Genomic DNA, 23,131 nt, shown 5'->3' on the forward strand with positions numbered 1-23,131 from the left:
GCCACCGTGCAACCAAACCCACTAGGGCTTGTGCGCTCCGCCCCAACCCTCCCGCTCATTGGCGGTTCCTGCCAGATGCGCCCAGCTCGTTAGTCAATTTGAATCATCACGTCTCTCTGGCCACGCCCCTTCCCGGGCAGCTCCGCCTCCTCCGTGGGGGTCCTGTAAGTCAAGATGCTTTGAGAGCGCACGGCCGCAAAACAAAAATGGTCGCTGCTCAGCCCGCCCCCTGGCTTCCACTCCAGAGTTGCAGATTCGTCTTACGTCGCATCTTGGGACAACTATAAAAGAAGATTTATATAGGGTTCAGCATCGCCGAGTATTAGTTTAGTTATGTTTCATTTCGCCCGCCTTGATCATCTATAAACTCCATTAAGAACGGAACCAGTTATATACACAGCAGATTCGTCACTAAGGGGCTGCTTCTGAATTGGAGGGAAATTCCATAGGTTCAAAAAATTTGACCTTAACGCTACAAGCCCTCCGCCTGGCTTCTATGCTACCCCTCAGGGGCCGAACCACGCTGCTGGAGTCAAGAGGCAGGCTCATAATCAAATAATAATTTAATCCCCCATTTCCACAGTTCTTTTCCATTCTATACCTTGAGACTCACTTCTGGGGCATTAAAGTCCCAGTACTGGACATTATTGTTTCAAAGAAAGAGAGGCATGAGCCTAGTGCTTAGGAGCGTGAGCTCTGGGGCCACAAGATGTCTCAGTTCCAATCCCAGGTACCTCTCTATGCCTCAATTTTCTCATCTGTAAAATGGGAAGTAATTGTACCTACCTTATGTTTTTTTAATAGGGTTATTAGGATTAGATGAGTTGATATAGGAAAGGCCTTTAGGATAGCCTCTGGCCTACAGTAAGGGCTATGTAAATGTTTGTTAAATTCAATTTTTTAAAAATGATCCTTTTTTTGGCGGGGGCGGGGGGGAGGCCTGGCTCCAGACTCTTTCAAGTCTGAGGATAACTCAGATATTTCAATTTAAATCCATGAACATTTGCTGGATGCCTTAATCTCTCAGAGGCAGAGTTCTGGATCCCTATGGGATCAGTTTATGGAGCCCTGGTGGCACAATGGTTAAGCACTCGGCTGCTAAACAAAAGGTCTGTGGTTGGAACCCACCAGCTGCTCTCCTGGGGAGAAAGATGTGGCAGTCTGCTTCCGTAAACATTACAACCTTGGAAGTCCTATGAGGTAGTTCTACTCTGTCCTGTAGGGACACTATGGGGCAGTTCTACTCTGTCCTGTAGGGACACTGGGAGTCAGAATCATCTCCACTGCAAGGGGTATGGGGACAGCCACCTTTGTAAATAGACTTCAATCCCTGCCCCGGAAGGTATACTCTCGAAACAAGAACAAAAAACCATCTCCTGAAAGTCTCCCCATGTAAAATCCACCTTCCCTAAGGGAAGAGAAGGGCACATGCCACTAGTGAAGCATTATTTTTTGCCCCTTCCATGTCACTCCACCTCTCTCCCCAAATATGTTTTGACTAAGCGTATTACCATCCAAATTACTGTCAGAATGCCAGTGCAGAGGGTGGTGCAAGGACCGGCTTTTGTTGGAGGCTGTATTATTAGGACAAATTGCTATTAGTTTAGCAAATACCATTATTTGGTATTCTGTGACAAGGCAGAGGAATTTTTTTTTTTAATTGTGCTTTAAGTGAAAGCTTACAATTCAAGTTAATTTCTCATACAAAAACTTAAACACACATTGTTATGTGGCCCCAGTTGCTCTCCCTATAATGTGACAGCACACTCCTCTCCACCCTGTCTTTCCCATGTCCATTCAACCAACTCCTGTCCCCCTCTGCCTTCTCATCTCACCTCTGGACAGGCGCTGCCCACTTAGTCTCATGTGTCTACTTAAACTAAGAAGCACACTCCTCTCCAGTATCATTTTATGTCTTATAGTCCAGTCTAATCTTTGTCTGAAGAGTTGGCCTCCGGAATGGTTTTAGTTTTGAGCTAACAGAGAGTCTGGGGACCATGTTCTCTGGGATCCCTCCAGTCCCAGTCAGACAAGTCTGGTCTTTTTACTAGAATTTGAGTTCTGCACCCCACTTTTCTTCTGCTCTCTGTTGTGTGCCCTGTCGGGACAGTCATAGCTGGTAGCTAGGCACCATCTACTTCTTCCAGTGCCAGGCTGATGGAGTCTCTGGTTTATGTGGCCCTTTCTGTCTCTTGGGCTCATATTTTCCTGGTGTCTTTGGTGGTCTTCATTCTTCTTTGCTCCAGGTGAGTTGGGACCAATTGATGCATCTTAGATGGCAGCTTGCTAGCTTTTAAGACTCCAGATGCCACTCACCGAAGTGGAATGAGGAACGTTTTCTTAATAAATTTTGTTATGCCAATTGACCTAGATGTCCCATGAAACCATGGTCCCCAGACCCTTGCCCCTGCTACTCTGTCTCTCGAAGTGTTTGTTGTATTCAGGAAACTTCTTAGCTTTTGTTTTAGTCCATTTGTACTGACTTCCCCTGTACTGTGTGTTGTCCTTCTTTCACCTAAAATAATTCTTGTCCACTACCTAATTAGTGGAAACCCTGCTTGGTGTAGTGGTTAAGTGCTACTGCTGTTAACCAAATGGTCGGTCACTATGAGTTGGAATCAACTCGACAACAGTGGGTTTTTTTTTTTTTTAAATCTAATTAGTGAATATCCCTCTCCCTCCCCATAAACCTTTTCTTGAGTTCTTATAATAGTGGTCTCATACAAAATTTCTCCTTTTGCGACTAATTTCATTCAGCATAATGGCTTCCAGATTCATCCATGTTATGAGACGTTTCATGGATTCATCATTGTTCTTTATTGTTGCCTAGTATTCCATTATGTGAATATATCATGATTTGTTTATGCATTCATCCATTGATGGGCACCGAGTTTTGTTTCCGTCTTTTTGCTATTGTAAACAGTGCTGCAGTGAACATGGGTGTGCATATATCTATTGGTATGAGGGCTCTTATTTCTCTAGGATATATTCCAAGGAGTGGGATTGCTGGATCCTATGGTAGTTCTATTTCTAGCTTTTTAAGGAAGCACCAAATGGATTTCCAAAGTGGTTGTACCATTTTACACTCCCCCCAGGAGTGTATAAGTGTTCAGTCTCTCCACAACCTCTCCAACATTTACTTTGTGTTTTTTGGATTAATGCTAGCCTTGTTGGGGTGAGAAGGTATCTCATTATAGTTTTGATTTGCATTTCTCTAATGGCTAGTGATCGTGAGCATTTCCTCATGTATCCATTAGCCACCTGAATGTCTTCTTTAGTGAAGTGCCTGTTCATATCCTTTGCCCATTTTTAATTAGGTTGTCTTTTTGTTGTTGAGGTTGTTCAGTATCTTGTAGATTTTAGAGATTAGACCCTGATCACATATGTCCTAGCCAAAAGTTTCTTCCCGGTCTGTAGGTAATCTCTTTAGTCTTTTAGTGAAGTCTTTGGATGAGCATTAAGTGTTTTATTTTTAGGAACTCCCAGTTATCTAGTTTCTCTTCTGGTGTTTGTGCATTGTTAGTAATGCTTTGTATACTGTTTATGCCATGTATTAGGGCTCCTAGCATTGTCCCTACTTTTTCTTCCATGATCTTTATCGTTTTAGATTTTATATTTAGTTCTTTGATCCATTTTGAGTTCATTTTTGTGCATGGTGTGAGGTATGGGTCTTGCTTTATTTTTTATTTTTGCAGGTGGCTATCCAGTTACGCCAGCACCATTTGTTAAAGAGACTGTCTTTTCCCCAATTAATGGACTTTGGGACTTTGTCAAATATCAGCTGCTCATAAGTGGATGAATTTATGTCTGGGTTCTCAATTCTGTTCCATTAATCTGTGTATTTGTGGTTGTACTCGAACCAGGCTGTTTTGAGTACTGTGGTGGTATAATAGGTTCTAAAATGAGGTAGTGTGAGGCCTCCCACTTTGTTCTTCTTTTTCAGTAATGCTTTACTTAAAAAACCCAGTGCCGTCGATTATCCGGGGCCTTTTCCATTTCCATATGAAGCTGGTGATTTGTTTCTCCATCTCATTAAAAAATGCCATTGGAATTTGGATCGGGATTGCATTGTATCTATAGACTGCTTTGGGTAGGACAGACATTTTCACAATGTTGAGTCTTCCTGTCCCTGAGCAAGATGTGTTTTTCCACTTATGTAGGTCTCTTTTGGTTTCCTGCAGTACTGGCTTGTAGTTTTCTTTGTATAGGTCTTTTATGTCTCTGGTTAAATTTATTCCTAAGTATTTTATCTTCTTGGGGGCTACTGTGAATGGTATTGATTTGGTAATTTCCTCTTAGACATTCTCTTTGTTGGTGTAGAGGAATCCAGCTGATTTTTGTATGTTTATCTTGTATTCTGATACTTTCCTGAACTCTTCTATTAGTTCTGGTAGTTTTCTTGTGGATTCTTTAGGGTTTTTTGTGTATAAGATCATATCATCTGCAAATAGAGATTCTTTTACTTCTTCCTTACCGATTTAGATGCCCTTTACTTCTTTATCTAGCCTAAAGGCTCTGGCTAGGACTTCCAGCACAATGTTGAATAAGAGTGTTGATAAAGGGCATCCTTGTCTGGTTCCCATTCTCAAGGGGAATGTTTTCAGACTCAAAGCAGAGGAATTCTTATTACCCATTTATTAGGTAATGAACTGAACTGATCATAGCATGTCCAAGAAGGTAGAAGGTTCCAGGCATTGACCTGGGAGTTTAATCTAAAACCAATATACAGATGGCTACTGAATGAAGGCCTTTCCCTTCCAAGATGAGGGCCATACCCTACCTCTCTCCTCACCTTAGCTTCAGCTTGTATCTTCCCTCCACTTCCTCATTTATTCGAATAGTATTTCAATACTGTCTCTTAGGAAGGAAAAAACTTAAAACTTTAACTTCCAGTTTACTTTTTAGTGGGCATGTACAGAGCTGTGCCTAACTAAAAGGGTCCTAGCTGGCTGCCAGGAGGACCTGGAATGCAGTCTCCAAGGTCAGGTTCCTCTAGCTCTGGGCACCTGTCTCGAACACAACAAGCCTGTCAGGAACTGAAGATTAGATTTTGGAAGCACTGTTGGATAACTCTGAAGGAACAATATACTTAATAAAACTATGAAAACAAAAAAGGCTCAGGGCTAAGGAGATAAAAATGGCACTTATTCCTTTTCCCTAGAAATTAACTCTAATGGCTTTTTAAACCCCAAAATTAATTTTCCTGCTGCATTTGTTTCCTAGGGCTGTAACAAAGTACCACAAATCAGGTGGTTTATAAGAACAGAAATTTATTGTCTCACAGTTCTGGAAGCTGGATGTCTGAATTTAGGGTGTCACCAAGGCCATGTGCTCTCCAAAGTTTCTAGAGGAAGATCCTTTTTGATCTCTACCAACTCTGGTAGCCCCAGGCATTCCTTGGCTTGCACGATCATTTTTCCTTTGTTTTTCTGTGTCTCGTCCTCTTTTAAAAGGAGTAACTCAGATTGAATTAGGATCCATCACTCTATTCCAGCATGGAGCCCTGGTGGCACAGTGGTTAAAAGTTCGGCTGCTCGAATCCACCCACCTCAGGCTGGTGTAGGACTGATGATTCTTCACATCCCTAACGAAGACCTGTTTCCTTTAAGGCTATGCTACAGCAACAGGGAGCATTAGGACAAGTTTTGAGCACTTACTCTTCCAGTTATGTGAACCCATAAAAGTCAACCAACCAGGTCTGAAGACAGACACCGCTTCTACTGGCCACAGGAGCATGGAAAGGTACTTCTCTTTGAAGACACTAACAAGAAGTTAAAAAAAAAGATTCTCTTGAGTTTTTTTTTTTTTCCTTTCTTTCTTACGGCCTCCCTCCAACTGCTGGCTCTCTCTGCCCTTCTGTTCTCAGGAGAAAGAGCTGTGTGTCTTTGGTTAGTCTTTCTGTGATCCCAGAGGCTGAATCGCCTGCTTGGAGATAAGGTTCATGCTTATCCAGCATGCTCCCCTCGGCCTCAAGTCATAGCCAGAAAAAGGTTGTACCAAAGTCAATTTAAATTTTCGATCTCTTTTGCTCAAATATATATCCCTTCTGCTCCAGGATTCTACTTCTTCTCTACTTTTAAGAACGTCAAGAACTAAGTTTAGGTGAATTTCTCCTACTAAAAAAAGTTAACAATATACAACTTGACATCCAGCTTACATTGGAGAAGAAAAAAACTAAAAAACAAAAAAAGACTAACATTTACTTTTCTGCTCCACACCAAAGAAGTCCATAGAAAACTTGCCAATTTTAACACTGCAGGAGACACAGCCTTATCCACCTAAACCACTTACAAATACTGTGATGTGAACTTTCCTGAGAGTGAGGCCCCATGGTGTAACAAAAACTACACCAAACTTGTAATAAAAAACATCTTTCTGAGCTCCATGATTTACTACCTAGGTGACCTTCAGCAAATTTAAAACTCTCTGGGCTTCGACTCCTTCATCTGTAAAATGGGGGTAATTACACTGGCTCCTACCTACTTCACAAAGTTGGCATAATAATAATAATGTGTAAAAGTAGTTTGTGTACTATGAAGCACTGTGGGAGGTAGAATGGGACCATATTACCTTCACTGAAGGAAAAACTCTAAACTCTTAACAGCTGGGTTACTCTTCCAACAGAACACAATCCTCCCTGGACCCTGTGAACAAAGATTGCCCAAGGCTTACAGATGAAGAGGACAGTGAGAAGTGAGGACGATCATCTTTCAGCACTGTGGATGTCCAAAGCATTGTCTCTCTCTCCACTACCACCTAAATCTTTCTAGGGGAATTTATCTATTCAAACCTTTACCAATACGGGTGAGATTCCACCAACTACTGCCAGCCTCTCTGCCTCTCTTCTGGGTTCCAGCGCAGTATCCCTAACTGCCTAACAGACATTTCCATTTGCGCGCCTGCAAGCTCAATTTATCTATGCCAAACTCATCAGCTTCCGTACATTCTCTTCCTGACTCCTCTATTTTTGTAACAATTACTTGAGTTCTCTACCACCATTGTTAGTCTTCAACGTGGAAATCTCTTGATATTTTCATCACATCTCTCAAATTCATTTTTCACTTGCCTTTCCTTTTTCTGTAATCTGTGCTAGATACAACAGATGACACTGCCTTCCTAAAGCACTGGTTTCATGTCATTCTCATATACAAATTTTTAATAACTCCACACAGTTTCCACAATAAAGTCTTAACTCCTTAACCTAGAGTTTAAGCTACCAGCAGAGAGATTTCTCAAGCACAAATCTAACATTACTCTGCTTAAAGTTCTTCCGTGAACTGGGAAAAATATTTACAATACACATGACAAATGCATTTGTAGTACATTTACAATATCATTAATATACAAAGAGCTTTGATGGCATGACTAGATGGCAGTGGGTTTTGCTTTTTATTATCTCTAAAGGGATTGATTTAAGACACACCCTACCCTAATCCTGTCTCATTAACACAACAAAGACAGCCCATTCCCAAATCTTATTATAACCATAGGCACAGAAGTTAGGATTTACAGTGCATGTTTTCTGGGGACACAATTAAATCCGTAACAACTTCCCACTATACGATGAAGTCCAAATGGCTTGGCATGGCATACAGACCTCTCCTTGATTTGGCCCTATCTCCAATCTGGTTTTCTCACCTCTACCCTACAGCACCCCACTCTACCCCCCAGGCTCCAGCCACAGTAAACACCCACTGCTCCCTGAGCAAGCTCTGCTGTTTGTTGTCTGCCCTCATGCCTTTGGTCACATTTTTTTACCTGTCTGAAATGCAGTCATCTAGTTGACAAACTCTTATGCAGCTCAAGTGCAGCTCTTCTGCAGCCCTCTCTTCCATGAGGTCATCCTTGACTTCCCTCTTTGTCCTCCCTCACAACAAGCAAAAACTCTGCACTGCCCATACTGAGATGAAGTTCTTTACATGTCTGTCTCCTTTCTGGACTGCCCTTCCTCGACAGGGACTTTCACTTCCCCAGTCCTGCATTCCATGCACCTAATAAAGTATCTGGCACGTGGCAGGCATGCAACTATTAGTTATATTAATTAATAATCTATGCAATCTGTCATGGAGAAGAAAATGAAGTTGTCGATGATTTCATTCTACTTGGATCAACAATCAGTGCCCACAGAAGTAGCTGTCAAGAAATCAAATGACGTACTGCATTGGACAAATCTTCTGCAAAAGACCTCTTTAAAGTGTTAGAAAGCAAAGATGCCACTTGGATCACTAAGGTGTGTCTGAACCAAGCCATGGTATGTGTAAGTTGGATAATGAAAAAGGAAGATAAAAGAACTGATGCAAACCGTTGTGTCAGCAAAGAATACTGAATGTACCATGGACTGCCAAAGAATGAACAAATCAGTCTTAGAAGAAATACAACCAGAATGTTCCTTAGAAAACTTTGACTCATTTACTTTAGACACATTATCAGGAATGACACCACATTTGGGAAAGTAGAGAACCAATGAAAATGAGAGAAACTCTCAGTGAAATACACTGACACAAGAGTGGAACGATGGACTCAACCAAACCAAGGGTCACGAAAATGGTGCAGAACTGGACAATGCTTTCTTTTATACATAAGGTTGCTGTGAGTTTGGAGCTGACTTGAGGGCAACTAACAACAATGACAATGACAATTTGTCAACAATCTTTCTAACTTTATTTCCTACTGCTCCACAGCATGAGCCTTCTGATTTGTCTACTTCCCAAACCCACATAAGAACGTTAAACTCCCTGTCTTCCTAACCTGAAATCCTACCTTACCCTTTTCTCAGTTTTTATCCATTTCAAGTCCTACTTCCTTTTAAGAAACATTCCTTGGCCTCTTCATTTGAACTCGTATGGCATGTCTTTATATCCCCCACAACTCCTATTGCAATACTAGGTATATAAAAGATGTGTAGTTGAAAGTTTTATTTAAATGTGAATACAATCGTATATGTGGGAGAATCTTTGCATTAAAAATAATGGCTGAAAACAAATTTATCAAAATGGAAACAGAGGCTTTGTTTGGATTGTGTGACTATGAGTGATTTGGATTTTTCTTTTCCCCACTTTCCTAAAAATCTTTATAGCCATTTAATAAGTTACTGTTTCCACCATACTGAAAACTTGTTATATGGAGAAACTTCAAGGATGCCACCCCCAAAACATACACATCCAAAATGGGAGGCAGTGTAGTGTTTCTGGAGTCACTGCTTAAAGTTAAAAATCTCAGCTTTGTCACCTGCCAGCTGTCTAACCTCATCTTAATTTTTTTTGTGCCTCAGTTTCCTCATATATTTATCTCATTAGGTCATTGTGAAAGTAAAATGATCCAGTAAAATGCTTAGAAGAGTACTTGGCCTATAATCAGCATGCAAATGTTAGGTACTGGCAGCAACTGTTGAAAACAGAATGGCTATCAAAACCCCTGCATTTGAAAATAAGTTGATATTCAAAATTAAATGAAAGTCACTGTACCTAGGTGACCTATCTTAGTAAGCAAAAGTCACCAATGAAACATTTTAGGATATGTCTGCCCTGTATGCTCTTTACAATATACCTAATTTGGCCCAAACTTTAATTCCACATCTCTATTCCACTCATGAACATGACCTCGAAAGCTATTTAACATGAATCAAGAGTTTCAACCCAAAAAAGGGGGTCAGTTCTGCGTCTCTGAATGTCTGGCTTATTTTCTAAAATAGGTTTTTCAGGCCAAATGTTTTCCAGAATCCTAAATGACAGAAAGGAGACAGGGAATCAGAAGCCTTGCAGTTATGCCTTGGCTCTGCTACAAATTCAACCACTGCCTTTCCGTCAGTCAAATTTTGAGACATTTATTCTCTCAAACATAAAATGGGAAGAACTGTTTCTTTGCCTTCTTATTTAAAAGCTAGCGTAAGAGCCCCATACAACTCACAGATCTGAGAGAAGAGTTCTGTATAAAATCAGATCTTGGTATGTAGTGGGACTAGGGTGTCCTGCAAAAAAGTCATCTCATTTCCCTCCTCTTCCTATTCACTTTCTCGTCTTTATTCCCATTAACATGTTATTAGTTCCCAATCAGATGGATTTTGAATGTGAATCAAAGGAGATCTGAAGAAGAGGTATTAAAATAGACCCATTATACAGTAGAGGGCTGTTAAGGGCAACAGCATTATTATACTGAAACCCTAAGGTCAAATTTAAGAGAATTCAGATCATGTTAGAAAGCCAAAGAAAAGCAAGATTTTTCTAACAACAACAAAGGTCGTATGTAGATACATTTTCAGTTTCTGGTGTTTATTTCTGAATCAAAAATTCATGTAGAATTCCTTCCAACACACACCATTTTCTACTAGCTTCCTACCTATTCCAACTTACAGCTTTGGGGGTTATTTGACTTTAATAGATGAGTCACTTACACTGCTGAGGAATCTTTTTATACATAGTGAACAAAAAGGGGTGGAGGAAAAAAAGGGCACTAAGGTCTGTTTCCTCGGGCAATCTGGTCACTGGATTTTATAGAATACCATGGAGATTGCTATATCCTCTGACCACGACCTTCGATGATGCCCTGCAATAAGGCCACTGCCTACAGAAGGGCCAGGAGGAAAAGCCTCATCTGAGGACAGAATATAGACCACCTAAGGAAAAGTTAAATCTGGCGATAGTAAGAAAAAATGAAGAACTCATGGAACTATTATGTGACCCAGCAATCCCAATCCTATGTATACACCCAAAAGAACTGAAAGCAGAAACACAAACAGGAACACATACACCAATGTTCACTGCAGCACTATTCACAACTGTGAAAAGGTGGAAACACCCTAAATGTCCATCAACAGAACAACGGATAAACATGGAAAATACATACAGTGGAATGTTACTCAGCCACAAAGAGAAATGAAGTCCTGGTATATGCTACAACATGGAACAATCTTAAAAACATGATGCTGAGTGAAATCAGTCAGTCACAAAAGGACAAATATTGTATGATTTCACTTATATAAAATAGGCAAAGATAGAGACCAAATGGGTGGGAGGAAACGGCGAAGGGGAGTCATTGCTTAGGAGCCACTACATTTCTGTCGGTGGTGGTGGAATAATTTGGAAAAAGATAGTGGTAAAGGTTACACAACCTGATGAACATAATCAATGCCAGGGAATTTTTCGTGTAAATATTGTTAAACTGGCGAATGTTCTGTTACATATATTTTTACCACATATGCGCATACACACTCACAATGAAGAACCCAATCACCCCTTAGCAACAGCTAAGGAAGTGTATTAGGGAAATCATCTTGGAATAATTTTGGCCCATGAGTACTGATGAAACAGCAAATCGTTACTTCCTGCTCAGGGGGCTTCCCTGCATCTGCATCTCTTGCCCCTGCTTATTTGGTCGCTCCACAATTCTGTTCAAAGTAGAAACCAGGGCAGTCACAAGCCCACAGCTCTGTTTACAGCCCTTCCTCAGGTCTCTCAGAGCACTCTGCTGGGAATATGTGTTTTCTTTTTGGCCAGAGACCACCTGAGTGGTTAGTGGAGCACCTTGTCCTAAATACAAAAACTTCTCTAGGGAAGGGTTACAACAATATCCCTGCTCCAAACAGTTTCACCAAAGAGGTAGTAGGGCTTAATTATTTTTAGTATAATCACATTTCTAATTCTGTAAAGATTTCTTCCTTATCCTAATTGCTTTTCTTTTCTTTATGGATGGGGGATAGAGAGGAATTAGTTATATTTTCATTCCTTCTTTAATTAGTTTCAGGCCCGTAATGTTCACCAACTGGCAGAGAAAATCCAGAAGAGCTGACAGCCAGCCTCTAACGATGCATGAAAAGGCAGGTAAATCCTGAGCTGGCAAATGGCAACAGAAAGCAAATTCAATTTATTAAAATGGTCACATTTCTAAGCAGTATTTGGGATGTTATATCAAGTACTGAGTTAGTACTAGGCAACAGGATCTAGGCAATTGGTACTAGTACATTAACAGGTAAACAGAATACTTCATTTTTAAAAGAAGGTGTTTTTTTAAGCTCCATTTCCACAATACTCTTGCGCTATCAGTATAAAACTACTTCAACAAACTAACTTAAAGACCAATAACTACCATGAACACAAGACTTAATTTTCAATTTATTTGTGATTTTGCACGGGTTCAAACTAGTGAATAAAAACCAGTTTTCTCCCACATAAAGGGAATTTGTTACTATTATCTTCAGAATCATCGCAATCAAAACCCTACTTAAAAACAGTAATACAAAAGAGAACGTTAAGGTCTCAAAAGACTGTGCAAAAGTAGCAGTAACTGGCATTTTTTAAAATACCCAATAACATTGACAGGTTGGCCCCCATTTTCTTTCTGATGTTTGGCCTTTGATCTTTCTCTCAGTACAGTGGGTTTCAAAGTCTGGTGTGTATCAGAAGCACCTGGAGAACTAAGAGAATACAGATGCCCAGGCTCATTTCAGTTCCCCAGCAATGGTTTGCAACCCAGGCCGATGAAAACCACCCAGGGCGCTTTGAAAACAAAACAAACTCCAGGGCTTCACCCCTGGACATTTTGATTCTGTAGGTTTGAGGTTCAGACCCTGTCATAGACTCAATTGTGTCCCTCAAAAATATCTGTCAACTTGGCTAGGCCACCATTCCCAGTATTGTGTGACTGTCCACCATTTTGTCATCTGATGTGATTTTCCTACGTGTTGTAAATCCTAACTCTACGATGTTGATGAGATGGGATTAGTGGCAGTTATGTTACTGAGGCACGACTTAATCTACAAGATTAGGTAGTGTCTTAAGCCATTCTCTTTGAGATATAAAAGAGAAAAGTAAACAGAAAAACATGGAAACCTCATACCACCAAGAAACAAGACCCAGGAGAATTGCGCGTCCTTTGGACCCAGGGTACCTGTGATGAGAAGCTCCTCTACCAGGGGAAAACTGATGACAAGGACCTTCCTCCAGAGCTAACGGAGAGAGAAAGCCTTCCCCTGGAGCTGATGCCCTGAATTTGGACTCGTAGCCTACTAGACTGAGAGAGAATAAATTTCTCTGTTAAAGCCATCCACTTTGTTGTATTTCTGTTACGGCAGCACTAGATAATTAAGACAGGCCCAGAAATCTTAAAATATTTTATTTAAAAATTATCTTTTTACGAATTTCCCAAGTGGTTCTGATCAGCTATATTTGGGAACCACTGACTCAGGACACTTATCTAAGGCCTATCAAAGAACCTTAGGCCTCCAAGTTCACTAAGAATGTTCATAACTTTGGGTAGGTTATAAATCATCATCCTACAGAGAATTTTACAAATTAAATTGCCTGGAAGTGATCTGATACTCAAAACCCTGCCTAATTTAGCCTTTAAATTACCTAATGATTTTCTATCTATCCATTCTCCACCCCCAGGCTAGGCTGTACACAGTATTTGTTTCCTATGGCTGTTAAATACTAACTGCTGGTAGTGCTCATAAGCAAGGATTCAGTTCTGTTAACTTCTCCCTCTTCCTCTTCCATTCAATTCTGAGAGCTGCCAGGAACAGATCTATCTCAGAGCCCACAGCCAAGTGATGCCACGTATGGCACTACGCATCAAGCACATCAACCCAGATACCTGCAAACCCACCCCCACACCACTGGCAGAGTTCTTTCCTTGTGGAAAGAAATGCTCTCGTCATACAACATAGGTAGTTTAAAAGCCGGACTATTCTTGAAGCCAAGACAAGAGGAAGCAAATTATGACTTTAGCCACAGATGTCCAGGCCTCTCCTTCTACATCCTGGAATCTGATGTTTAAATTCAAAATCCAAGACAGAAAGTATCTGCAAGCAATGACCTAGAATTTGGGAAATGACACTTGATCCCCACCCCCTCAATCTGAAGTCATGATATTAACATCCATCAAATGGAAAAATCAGGTCAAAGCAGCTGAGAATTATGATGTTTAAAACACAGATGGTGATTTCTAACCCTTCCCACAAAATTCCATATAACGAATTGGATATGAGATGATCCTCCTTAATCAGAAGGCACTAACCCAACCATGTGAGGCAGGAGCAAGGCTAAGATAATTTCAGGAGATCCAGAAATGCACATGGGTCCCAGGTGTCTTCTTAAAATGATGATGGGCCTCCTTACTGGACAGCTGCTATACAAGCCGACTGATGGTTTCAAGGCACATTCAAATGTACCTAATAAAACTGCTTGGTGAGCATCCAAAGGGAAGAGTTGAAAAGATCTCCTTAAACTGGAATGAAAAACAAGTCAAACACTACTAGCAACAGGCCCAGCTGGAGGAGGCCTTGGTTTGTAGATTGATATAGTCCCCTTGGGTGGACAACGATATGACGTCTTCTCTGGAATTATTCATCATCTTTTCAATGAGGACTCTAAAAAGCAAATAAAAAATAAGCCTGAGAACTGGTTGGAGGTGATGGAGAAATGGCAGACATCATCTGTTTTATCAAAAGACAGCATTCAGAAAAGCCACAAGGTTCAAATGCCCCTCTGTCCCCAGTTATCTCAGGAGGGAAGATGCATCCCTGACCTTCAGAAACTGGCATTCCAATGACTCAATCTGTTCTTGTTGGCTCAGAACCAAAAAAAGAGGGCCCATGGGGCGGCAGTGGAAGGTGGGGAAATCTACACACTTATGCCCAGAACAGCGTAAGTTACTCACCTCATGGCCTCATTAATGTTTTTGTTCTCCTTGACTGATGTTTCCGTCCAACCTGTGAAACCATTCTCTTTACTGAACCGGTCAATCTGGTCCCGGCTCACTGCCCAAGGGGACAGATCACACTGGCAGAGAAATAAAAGACAACATCATAAACTTCCTGGGAATAGGAACACTGCTCAGATACCTGTGAATTTAAAACATTCCAGCACCAACTAAGGGCTAAGGACACCAGCATCTAAAATCTATAATAAACATTCTTCCCAAAGAAAGCTTCACTCTCACCATCCCCTGAAAAGCGGAAGAGATGATTCTGCCAACTTGAGAAGGGGAAAAAGATGCCTAGAACCAGACGGCATCTTGGACTATATTCTCTAAACCACGGATATTCTCTGACCATAGGCCATTTTCCTAGACTGATCCCATACCTTGTTGGCCAGGAGCAGGCAGGGCACGGGCTCTCCACTGGGCAGTGTGAGCTTGCTGTCCAGGTCCTGTTTCCACCTCTGGCTGTTGCTAAATGTAGTGGCGTTGGTAACATCAAACATAATAACACAAGCAGAGGCATCCCGATAGTATAGTCGTGTCATAGAGGTGAAGCGCTCCTGTCCTGTGGAGAAAGGGGAGGGTACACAAGGAGGTGATTTTAGAAACAGTTTCAGTCCCCTCTCTGACCCGCTGCCTTCTCTACCTTGATTGTGGGGGAAAAGGCAGTATATGTAGTAAAGATTCTGCACTCAGGCTGTCCAAGTTCAAATCCCTGTTCTGCCACTTACTATCTATGTGACTCTGGGCAAGGTAAGCTCTCAGTGCTTCGTTATCTCTCACCTGTAAAATAGGGGTAAAGGCAGTAGCTGTTATCATGGAATTGTCGTGAGGATTTGTGGGCCAGTGAGTCTAAAATGCTCAGGAGTATGCTTGCACGTACTAAGAGTTGTTGCTGTTGTTGTTACGTGCTGTTGAGTCAGTTCCAATCCATGGCAACCCTATGTACAACAGAATGAAACACTGCCCGGTCCTGTGCCATCCTCACAGTTGTTCTTACGTATAGGCCCATTGTTGCAGCCACTGCATTAATCCATTTTGTTGAGGGTCTTCCTCTTTTTCACTGACCCTCTACTTTATCAAGCATGATGTCCTTCTCCAGGGACTGGTCCCTCCTGATAATGTGTCCAAAGTATATGAGATGTAGTCTCGCCATCCTTGCTTCTGAGGAGCATTCTGGCTGTACTTCTTCCAAGACAAACTACTACTTCTTATTATTATCTCTATTTTCTAGGGATCTTTTTTCTCATCAAGGTCAGCTGAGAACCCAGAAAAAGTGCCCTGCCCCTGCTGTGGAAGTGTCTACCTATGGTCTGGACAACCTACCACCTTACCATTCCCTTTAGTCACACAAACACTGCTCTACATCTGTTTAGGGCAAAACTTTAAGTTTCTGTATCCTCAGAGCAACTTAACCATTCCACCTTCAGAAAGAAGTTTGGGTTTTGGCTGTCCCCCTTTTTCTCTGACAGACTGCTAGCTGAACTGAACTTTCTTCCCTTGTTCCTATCCAGCCTGCCCAGCTCACCTGCAATATCCCACAGCTGGAGCCGTACCATCTCCGAGTCAGACCACTGAAGAACCTTCAGAGCAAAATCCACTGAAAGTATAATGGATATCATACGTTAATGAAATTTAACCTTTGAAAAACACCCAGACCAAATCTGCAGTTACAACTCTAGGGGCACACAGCTCCCAAACCCATTTTATTTTTAATTTTTACAAATATTTTATTGTGTTTTCAGTAAAGGTTTACACAGCCGTTTAAGTTCCTATTCAAAAACCTCTACGCGAGTTGTTCAGTGACACTGGCTGCACCCTTCACAATGTGTGAACACACTCATTATTTCCGTTCTGGTTGTCCCATTTTCATCTCCCTGCCCCCTCATATTGCCGTCTTTGTTTCACAGTAACTGTTGACTGTTTGGTATCGTACAGGTGATTTTTTAAAGGAGCACAGTACTTACAAGTGATAATCCTTATTTTTTAGAGCTAAATAAGGTGGCCTCAGGGGCTAGTCTACATCCAAGGTCTGAAGAGTATCTCAGGGCAATAGTTTTGGGGATTACTCATTTATTTTTAAGCCCTTAACAGACTGAGCCGAGCCCACCCTCGTGTACTAGGTATGAGACAGATAATTCATACTTCCTCTCCGAAGGAGTCTCCAGCTGTTACTCTGCTGCCAAAACAATTTATTTGACACTATTTGTCTCAAAGGCTGGGGACAGGAAGGTGACAGTCATTATGAAAACAACTCCTAATCTCGGGTTAAACAGTCTCTGGGAGATTTGGGGGTTTTCTCAGGGAAGGGATGATGGGGTGGGAGGAGAAACGAGGTAAGTGTGGTCGCTCTTGCATCTTCCACATTCCATTTCACTGTTGGTTTCTAATTCAAGTGCAGGGGGAGAAAAATACGCCCTGGGGGATTCTATATCCTCCATAAGGCGATAGAAATTATCCCAGGCCGGAACAGGATTAAAGTGAAAAAGTCCCAGAGGATTCCCAGGAAATGAACACTGCATGGATAGCGCTTAAGAGCTACGCTGGAATCTACCGCCACATCTGTTCAGGATTCCATTAGATGTGCTGAGACTCCGTGAGTTAAGGCTGAACAAGCATTCCAAGGAGAAAAGCTTTTTGATAACAGAGAAATAGGATAATTTTTGAGGTCTGGAAATACATTCTTCCACATCTGTGACAGAAATAAGAGCTGGGGGACATTTATAATAAACGCCGCCCCCCGGCCCCCCCCCTAAAAAATTTGCTAGAGTCAGAGTGAAAACTGTCAGCACCAGAACTCGATGGGAATGCCTTGTTTTTCCGAGTCTCGGAAGTCTTCCTTCTGCCTTTGACAAGGCACAGTTCTACCACACTGGAAAATATTTGTTTTCCTTCCGGCAGGTTTCCGTCTTACACAAGTCCTGGCTTTGCAGATTTTTTACTGTATACTCTTTACGAAAGGAAAACCAGAGCAATTGCTAAAAGTTAATTAGCAAGACATTTTTAACTCAAATCCCATGAAATACTGTTGTTGTTAGCGGCTTTGACTCATGGCGACCCCATGTGTGCAGAGCAGAACTATGCTCCACAGGGTTTTCAAGGCTGTGACCTGTCAGAAGCATATTGCCAGGCCTGTCTCGGAGGCACCTCTGGATGGCTCTGAACTGCCAACCTTTCAGCTAGTAGTTGAGCACACAGCATCACCCAAAACACCAAAACCAAACCCGCTGCTGTCGAGTCGATTCCGACTCACAGCAACCCTAAAGGACAGAATGGAACTGCCCCATAGGGTTTCCAAGGAGTGGCTGGAGGATCTGAACTGCCAACTCTTTGGTTAGTAGCTGCAGCCCTTAACCACTATGCCACCAGGTTTTCCTTATGTCACCCAGGGACTCCATAATCCATTAAATTAAAAGGAAAACAAAACAAAACAAAACCCGTTGCTGTTGATTCAATTCCAACTCATAGTGACCCTATAGGACAGAGTAGAACCCCCCATAAGGTTTCCAAGGAGCAGCTGGTGGATTCAAACTGCCAACCCTTTGGTTAGCAGATGAGCTCTTAACCACTGTGCCACCAAGGCTCCAATCCATCCATGAAATAGGGACCCTCATATTATTTAGAAGTAGGGGGAAGAGGCAAAGTGGTTAGGAAACAATCTTCGAAACTTTAAACCCTTAATTTTGCTGATGGTCTTACAGGGGAAAGAGAATGCTTTAATTGCAATGTAAATGTTTGATATTTTAAAAAATTCTGTATGAACACCAGTACCCATTTTCAAAATTCAGACTAATGCAAGTTTTTACAAGGCGCCCTCGTGGCGCAGTGGTTAACCAAAAGGTCGGCGGTTTGAACCCACCAGCCTCTCTGAGGAAGAAAAGAGCTGGCGATCTGCTCCCATAAAGATTACAGCATTGGAAACTCTATGGGGCTCCCTGTCCTATGGGGTCGCTCTCGCTATGAGTCGTCCAAATTGACTTCACGGCAATGGGTTACAAGTGTTTTCCTTTAAAAAAGTTCTTTTAACAGAGACAAATAAATGTTTAAATTACTTCTTCCCTTTACTAGTTCTTCTCAGCTAAGAACCAAAAAAACTAAACCCACTGCCATGGAGTCAATTCCGACTCATAGCAACCCTACAGGACAGAGTAGAACTGCCCCATAGAGTTTCCTGGGAGCACCTGGTGGATTAGAACTGCTGACCTTTTGGTTAGCAGCCGTAGCACTTAACCACTACATCACCAGGGTTTCCTCTCAGCTAAACACGCTCTAGTTAACGAAAAGGGAACCACAAGGCATCTCTATCTCTGAAAAAAACAGCTCAGTTGAGTCCAAAATCCACACCTGAGAGAGAAATGAGTTAAGTCTTGGTGTCCCCTGTCCTCCTCCCCTTCCCGCTTTGAGGGAAAGAGGGGTAGGAAGATCGGTCAGAAAAGTGGTATATTTCACATTTTTCAAAGAATTCCTAGGTTGCCTTTAAGCAATCAGTGGACAATACACAGCTCATCAGCCCTGATAAGCACCTGATTCTGTGGCCAAGGCCCCACAGAGGATCTGCCGTCCCCACCCTGCCCAGGCACTCCCATAACAAAGCTAGGGTCCTTCAGACCAGCTCAACGTCCTAGGTCCTCCCCTCGAGGCCAGGTGAAACATCCTTCTGTTCCTCCCTCCACAACGCACAGTCGCAGCTGGCACCTACCGAGCCATACAGAGGGTCTCAGCTGCCCCTGCCCCTCGCTAAGATTTGCCTGTGACAGCTTCGAAGGCTGCAAGAAACTTGAGTTCACAGTTCGCTCGCGAAACGCAGAAACTGCTTTCTCTCACCCTCCCTTCTCCATTTCTTATCTTCACACCTCCGCCCTATCTCTTTCCAGGCAGCTGGCTCTGTCGGGGAAAACCTAAGTGGGGCAGCCCAAGGGGGCATGCAAATCAAACCTCCAGTAATCGCTCCCCTCAGGATCCCGAACACGCACTTCCTGACCTGAGAAGGACCCACGGACACGAGCTCCCTCCCCTCCACCCCACTTGGGCCCACAGCTCGAGTCCTTAGTCGGGCCTCTGTCCAGCCGCCCCCCTGTCCCCAGCGAGGTCTCACCTCCCACCGTGGACTTGTAGTGTTTGCTGAAGCTGTCCTGGGAGTATCTCTGGACCAGCGACGTCTTGCCCACTGCGGCGTCCCCCACCACCAGCACTTTGAACAGGTGGTCGCGGCTGCCCATGGCGGGCTAGCGGGGTGTGCGTTTTAGGGAGGTGGGAAGCGTTTTAACCCCTCTAGCTCCGGACTCCCTACACACTCAGGTCAGGCATTCCCACCCACCGCCTCTGGGGCGGCTCTGACGAAAAAGCAAAAAAAGGAAACTTTGCACTCCACCTCTACGCGCTTCCTCCCCCGCGGCCGCAGCCTGGGTGGGGCGTAGGGCTCGGCTCCAAGCCCCCCGGCTGTTGGAACTTTCTGCCCCTCCCGGCCCGGCTGCCGAGAAACGGGACGGAGCACCTCGCTGCCTCACCCACCCGCACTTCCCGCGGGCGGCTCCAGTGGGCGACTGAAGCCGGGTCAGCTTATTTCAAGGTTAGGGCCAGAAGATGGGGATCCTGCCCCCACTGCACAAACCAAATTCGGAGATAAGAGTACTCCACACCTCACTCCTGGACCCTGGCTGGCCTTGGTGGCGCGGTCCCCTCGCCTCCCTCCGCATGCGTCACGTGCAGATTGCGAGAAGCACTACATTTCCCATGTCACTTCGCGGTGAAGAGAACTAGCCGAGTGTGGAGGCTCGCCGCAAGGCCTCCTGGGAAAAGTAGTTTATGAACTATTTTTATTAAAAAAGCCTACGCGAAGTTTCAAGACTTTCACAACCCCCATAATTCGTCACTAGTTTGGGATCTTATATTAAAATAATTCTGGGTTCTTCCAGGTGATTTGTTCAACATGATCTCACCTTCCTAAATCCCTCTACAGATAAATTAGATTCCTCGTATCTTTAAAGGTTCTATGGAGCTCTGTGGAAACCCTGGTGGCATAGTGGTTAAGAGCTTGGCTGTTAACCAAAAGGTTGGCAATTTGAATCCACCAAGCGCTCCTTGGAAACTCTATGGGGCAGTTCTGCGCTGTCCTATAGGGTCACTATGAGTCGGAATCGACTTGAAGGCACTGGGTTTTTGTTCCCGAGTTGACGGCATTGGGTATGACCCAGTATCAGGCAAGTTCAGGGAAACTTGACCCAAGAGACCGGCCCTTAGAAAATCCCATGCCAAAAGTTACAACATTTAATAACTAGCCACAGCAATGAAGATAGAAAACAAGAGATAGTTCCTCATTCTCACTCTCACAGCCCCTATTCTAGTCCATATTCTAGACAAAACATGTATCATTTGAGCTGGAAGCTAATTGGATCAGCCTTGCTCTATTTATTTGTTGCTGCTGTTGGCCATATCATCATTAAACTCGTTTTGCAAGTAATTTAAAATTTTCATCCTGTAACCTTTCCGACCTGCCTGTTTTTTAGGCAGGCGGTAAGGGGACAAGATGTATGTTTGGCAAGCAAGGTGAGCTTCATTTTCTATGCTTTTCACAGGAATAGAAGTGGGAGCAGTAGGGCTGTGGGGAAATAGCCCAGAGGGCTGACTTCGTGAAATCCTGCCCACATCTATTGGTAGAAATACTATCACTTAGCTTTCTGCCAGGAAAGAATATCAGCATGGTTCACAATTTATTTAGCTCAAATTGTTTGTTACCCTAGCTAGGGGAGGTCAGACATCTTTAACAATGTCTCAGATCCCTTTCTAATGGCCCTTCTCAATTCCTATTTGCTTTGACATAGTTCAAATGGCTTAAAATCTATTTCCACTTGACTTCTGTGACGTTGTTCTTTCATAGTCATCCTACCTCTTTTTCTTTTATGTTTCTCTCCATCCCGTCTCCCCCTAAGTATTTCCTAAGGCTTGGTTCTTGATCCCTGTTATGGATTGAATTGTGTCCCCCCAAAATATCTATCAACTTGGCTAGGCCATGATTCTCAGTATTGTGCGATTGTCCACCATTTTGTCATCTGATGTGATTTTCATGTGTTGTAAATCCTATCTCTATAAAGTTAATGAGATGAGATTAACGGCAGTTATGTTGATGAGACTCAATCTACAAGACTGGATTATGTTTTAAGCCAATCTCTTTTAAAATGTAAAAGAGAGAAGCAAGCAAAGAGACCCAGGGGGACCTCATACCACCAAGAAAGTAGTGCCAGGAGAAGAGCACATCCTTTGGACCTGAGGTTCCTGCACTGAGAAGCTCCCAGTCCAGGGGAAGATTGATGGTAAGGAACTTCCTTCAGAGCCGAGAGAGAGAGAAGGCCTTCGCCTGGAGCTGGCACCCTGAATTTGGACTTTTAGCCTCCTAGACTGTGAAAGAATAAATTTCTCTTTATTAAAACCATCTGCTTATGGTATTTCTGTTATAGCAACCCTAGATAACAAGACAATCCCTGAGCTGATTGTTCTATAAACTCTTCCCTTTGGTGAATTGCCCTTGGTTTCAAATATCTCTCTGTTTTTACCTCTAATTCATTACATCCAACTTCCGAAAAGTAACCTCCACTTGGATGTTCCACCACAGCTCAGCTTCCCTCTCATTACTTCTTGGACTGAACTCATCACTTGGCCAAATAACGGCTCCTTTTCTCACTTTCCCTATTTCGGTCACTGGCCTTGTCATTTCTTCCCTTTGCTGAGGCTTCAGACCATGAGCATTATTAATATTTCCTTTTACAGATGTCCATTTACAGCCCTCCCCCCCCACTGCTTTTTAAAATTTTTATTGTGGTAAAATATATATAACAAAAAGTTTGCCATTTTAACCCTTTTTAAGTATATAATTCAGTGATACTACATTCACCATGTTGTGCTACCGCCACCAGTTCCAAAAGTTTTACATCACCCTGAACAGAAACTCAGTACCCCTTTAGCAGTAACTCCCATTTCCTCCTCCTCCTAACTCCTGTTGTTGCTGTTAGGCGCCATCGAGTCAGTTCTGACTTACAGTGACACTACATACAACAGAAGGAAACACTGCCTGGTACTGTACCACCCTCATGATTGTCGTTTATGCTTGAAGCCATTGCTACAGCCACTGTGCCAATCCATCTCATTGAGGGTCTTCCTCTTTTTTGCTGACTCTCTATTTTATCAAGTGTGATGCCGTTCTCCAGGGACTGATCCCTCCTGATAACATGTCCAGAGTACATAAGACAAATCCTTGCCATCCTCGCTTTCAAGGGGCACCCTGGCTGTATTTCTTCCACAACAGATTTGTTCATTCTTCTGGCAGTTCATGGTATATTCATTGCCCAGCTTTCACATGAATCTGAAAAAAAAAAAAACAAAAAAAAAACCATTGTTGTAGAGTTGATTCTGACTCAAAACGACCCTATAGGGCAGAGTAGAA

The 23,131-nt window shown here is 42.8% G+C and overlaps 1 protein-coding gene across 3 annotated transcripts; it reads right to left on the reverse strand.

Moving 5' to 3' along the window:
* Positions 1–5,168: 5,168 nt before the first annotated feature.
* Positions 5,169–20,417, reverse strand: RAB29 (RAB29, member RAS oncogene family). Of its 3 annotated transcripts, none has more exons than XM_049858110.1 (6): positions 20,334–20,417; positions 19,790–20,027; positions 16,223–16,294; positions 15,078–15,259; positions 14,653–14,774; positions 5,170–14,362 (listed from the first exon to the last, which is right to left on the reverse strand). In XM_049858110.1, the coding sequence occupies exons 2-6, from the start codon at positions 19,911–19,913 to the stop codon at positions 14,248–14,250; spliced, it is 615 nt and encodes a 204-aa protein (XP_049714067.1). In that variant the 5' UTR covers positions 19,914–20,027; positions 20,334–20,417; the 3' UTR covers positions 5,170–14,247. The 3 variants fall into 3 exon arrangements, with proteins under 3 accessions (XP_049714069.1, XP_049714067.1, XP_049714068.1); XM_049858111.1 differs by having other exon boundaries at positions 20,306–20,381; XM_049858112.1 differs by lacking the exon at positions 19,790–20,027 and having other exon boundaries at positions 5,169–14,362; positions 20,334–20,403.
* Between the last annotated feature and the right edge of the window lie 2,714 nt (positions 20,418–23,131).

The sequence above is a fragment of the Elephas maximus genome, chromosome 18, assembly GCF_024166365.1.
Source record: "Elephas maximus indicus isolate mEleMax1 chromosome 18, mEleMax1 primary haplotype, whole genome shotgun sequence".
Classification (NCBI taxonomy): domain Eukaryota; kingdom Metazoa; phylum Chordata; class Mammalia; order Proboscidea; family Elephantidae; genus Elephas; species Elephas maximus.

Excerpts from the sequence above, each read along its gene's own strand:
- RAB29 (XM_049858110.1), bottom strand. The coding sequence starts at position 19,913 with ATGGGCAGCCGCGACCACCTGTTCAAAGTGCTGGTGGTGGGGGACGCC. Across the intron at positions 15,260-16,222 it reads CCAGCTGTGGGATATTGCAG|GACAGGAGCGCTTCACCTCT; the intron begins GTGAGCTGGGCA and ends CTTTCTCCACAG. Across the intron at positions 14,775-15,077 it reads GCCTGCTCCTGGCCAACAAG|TGTGATCTGTCCCCTTGGGC; the intron begins GTATGGGATCAG and ends TTTCTCTGCCAG.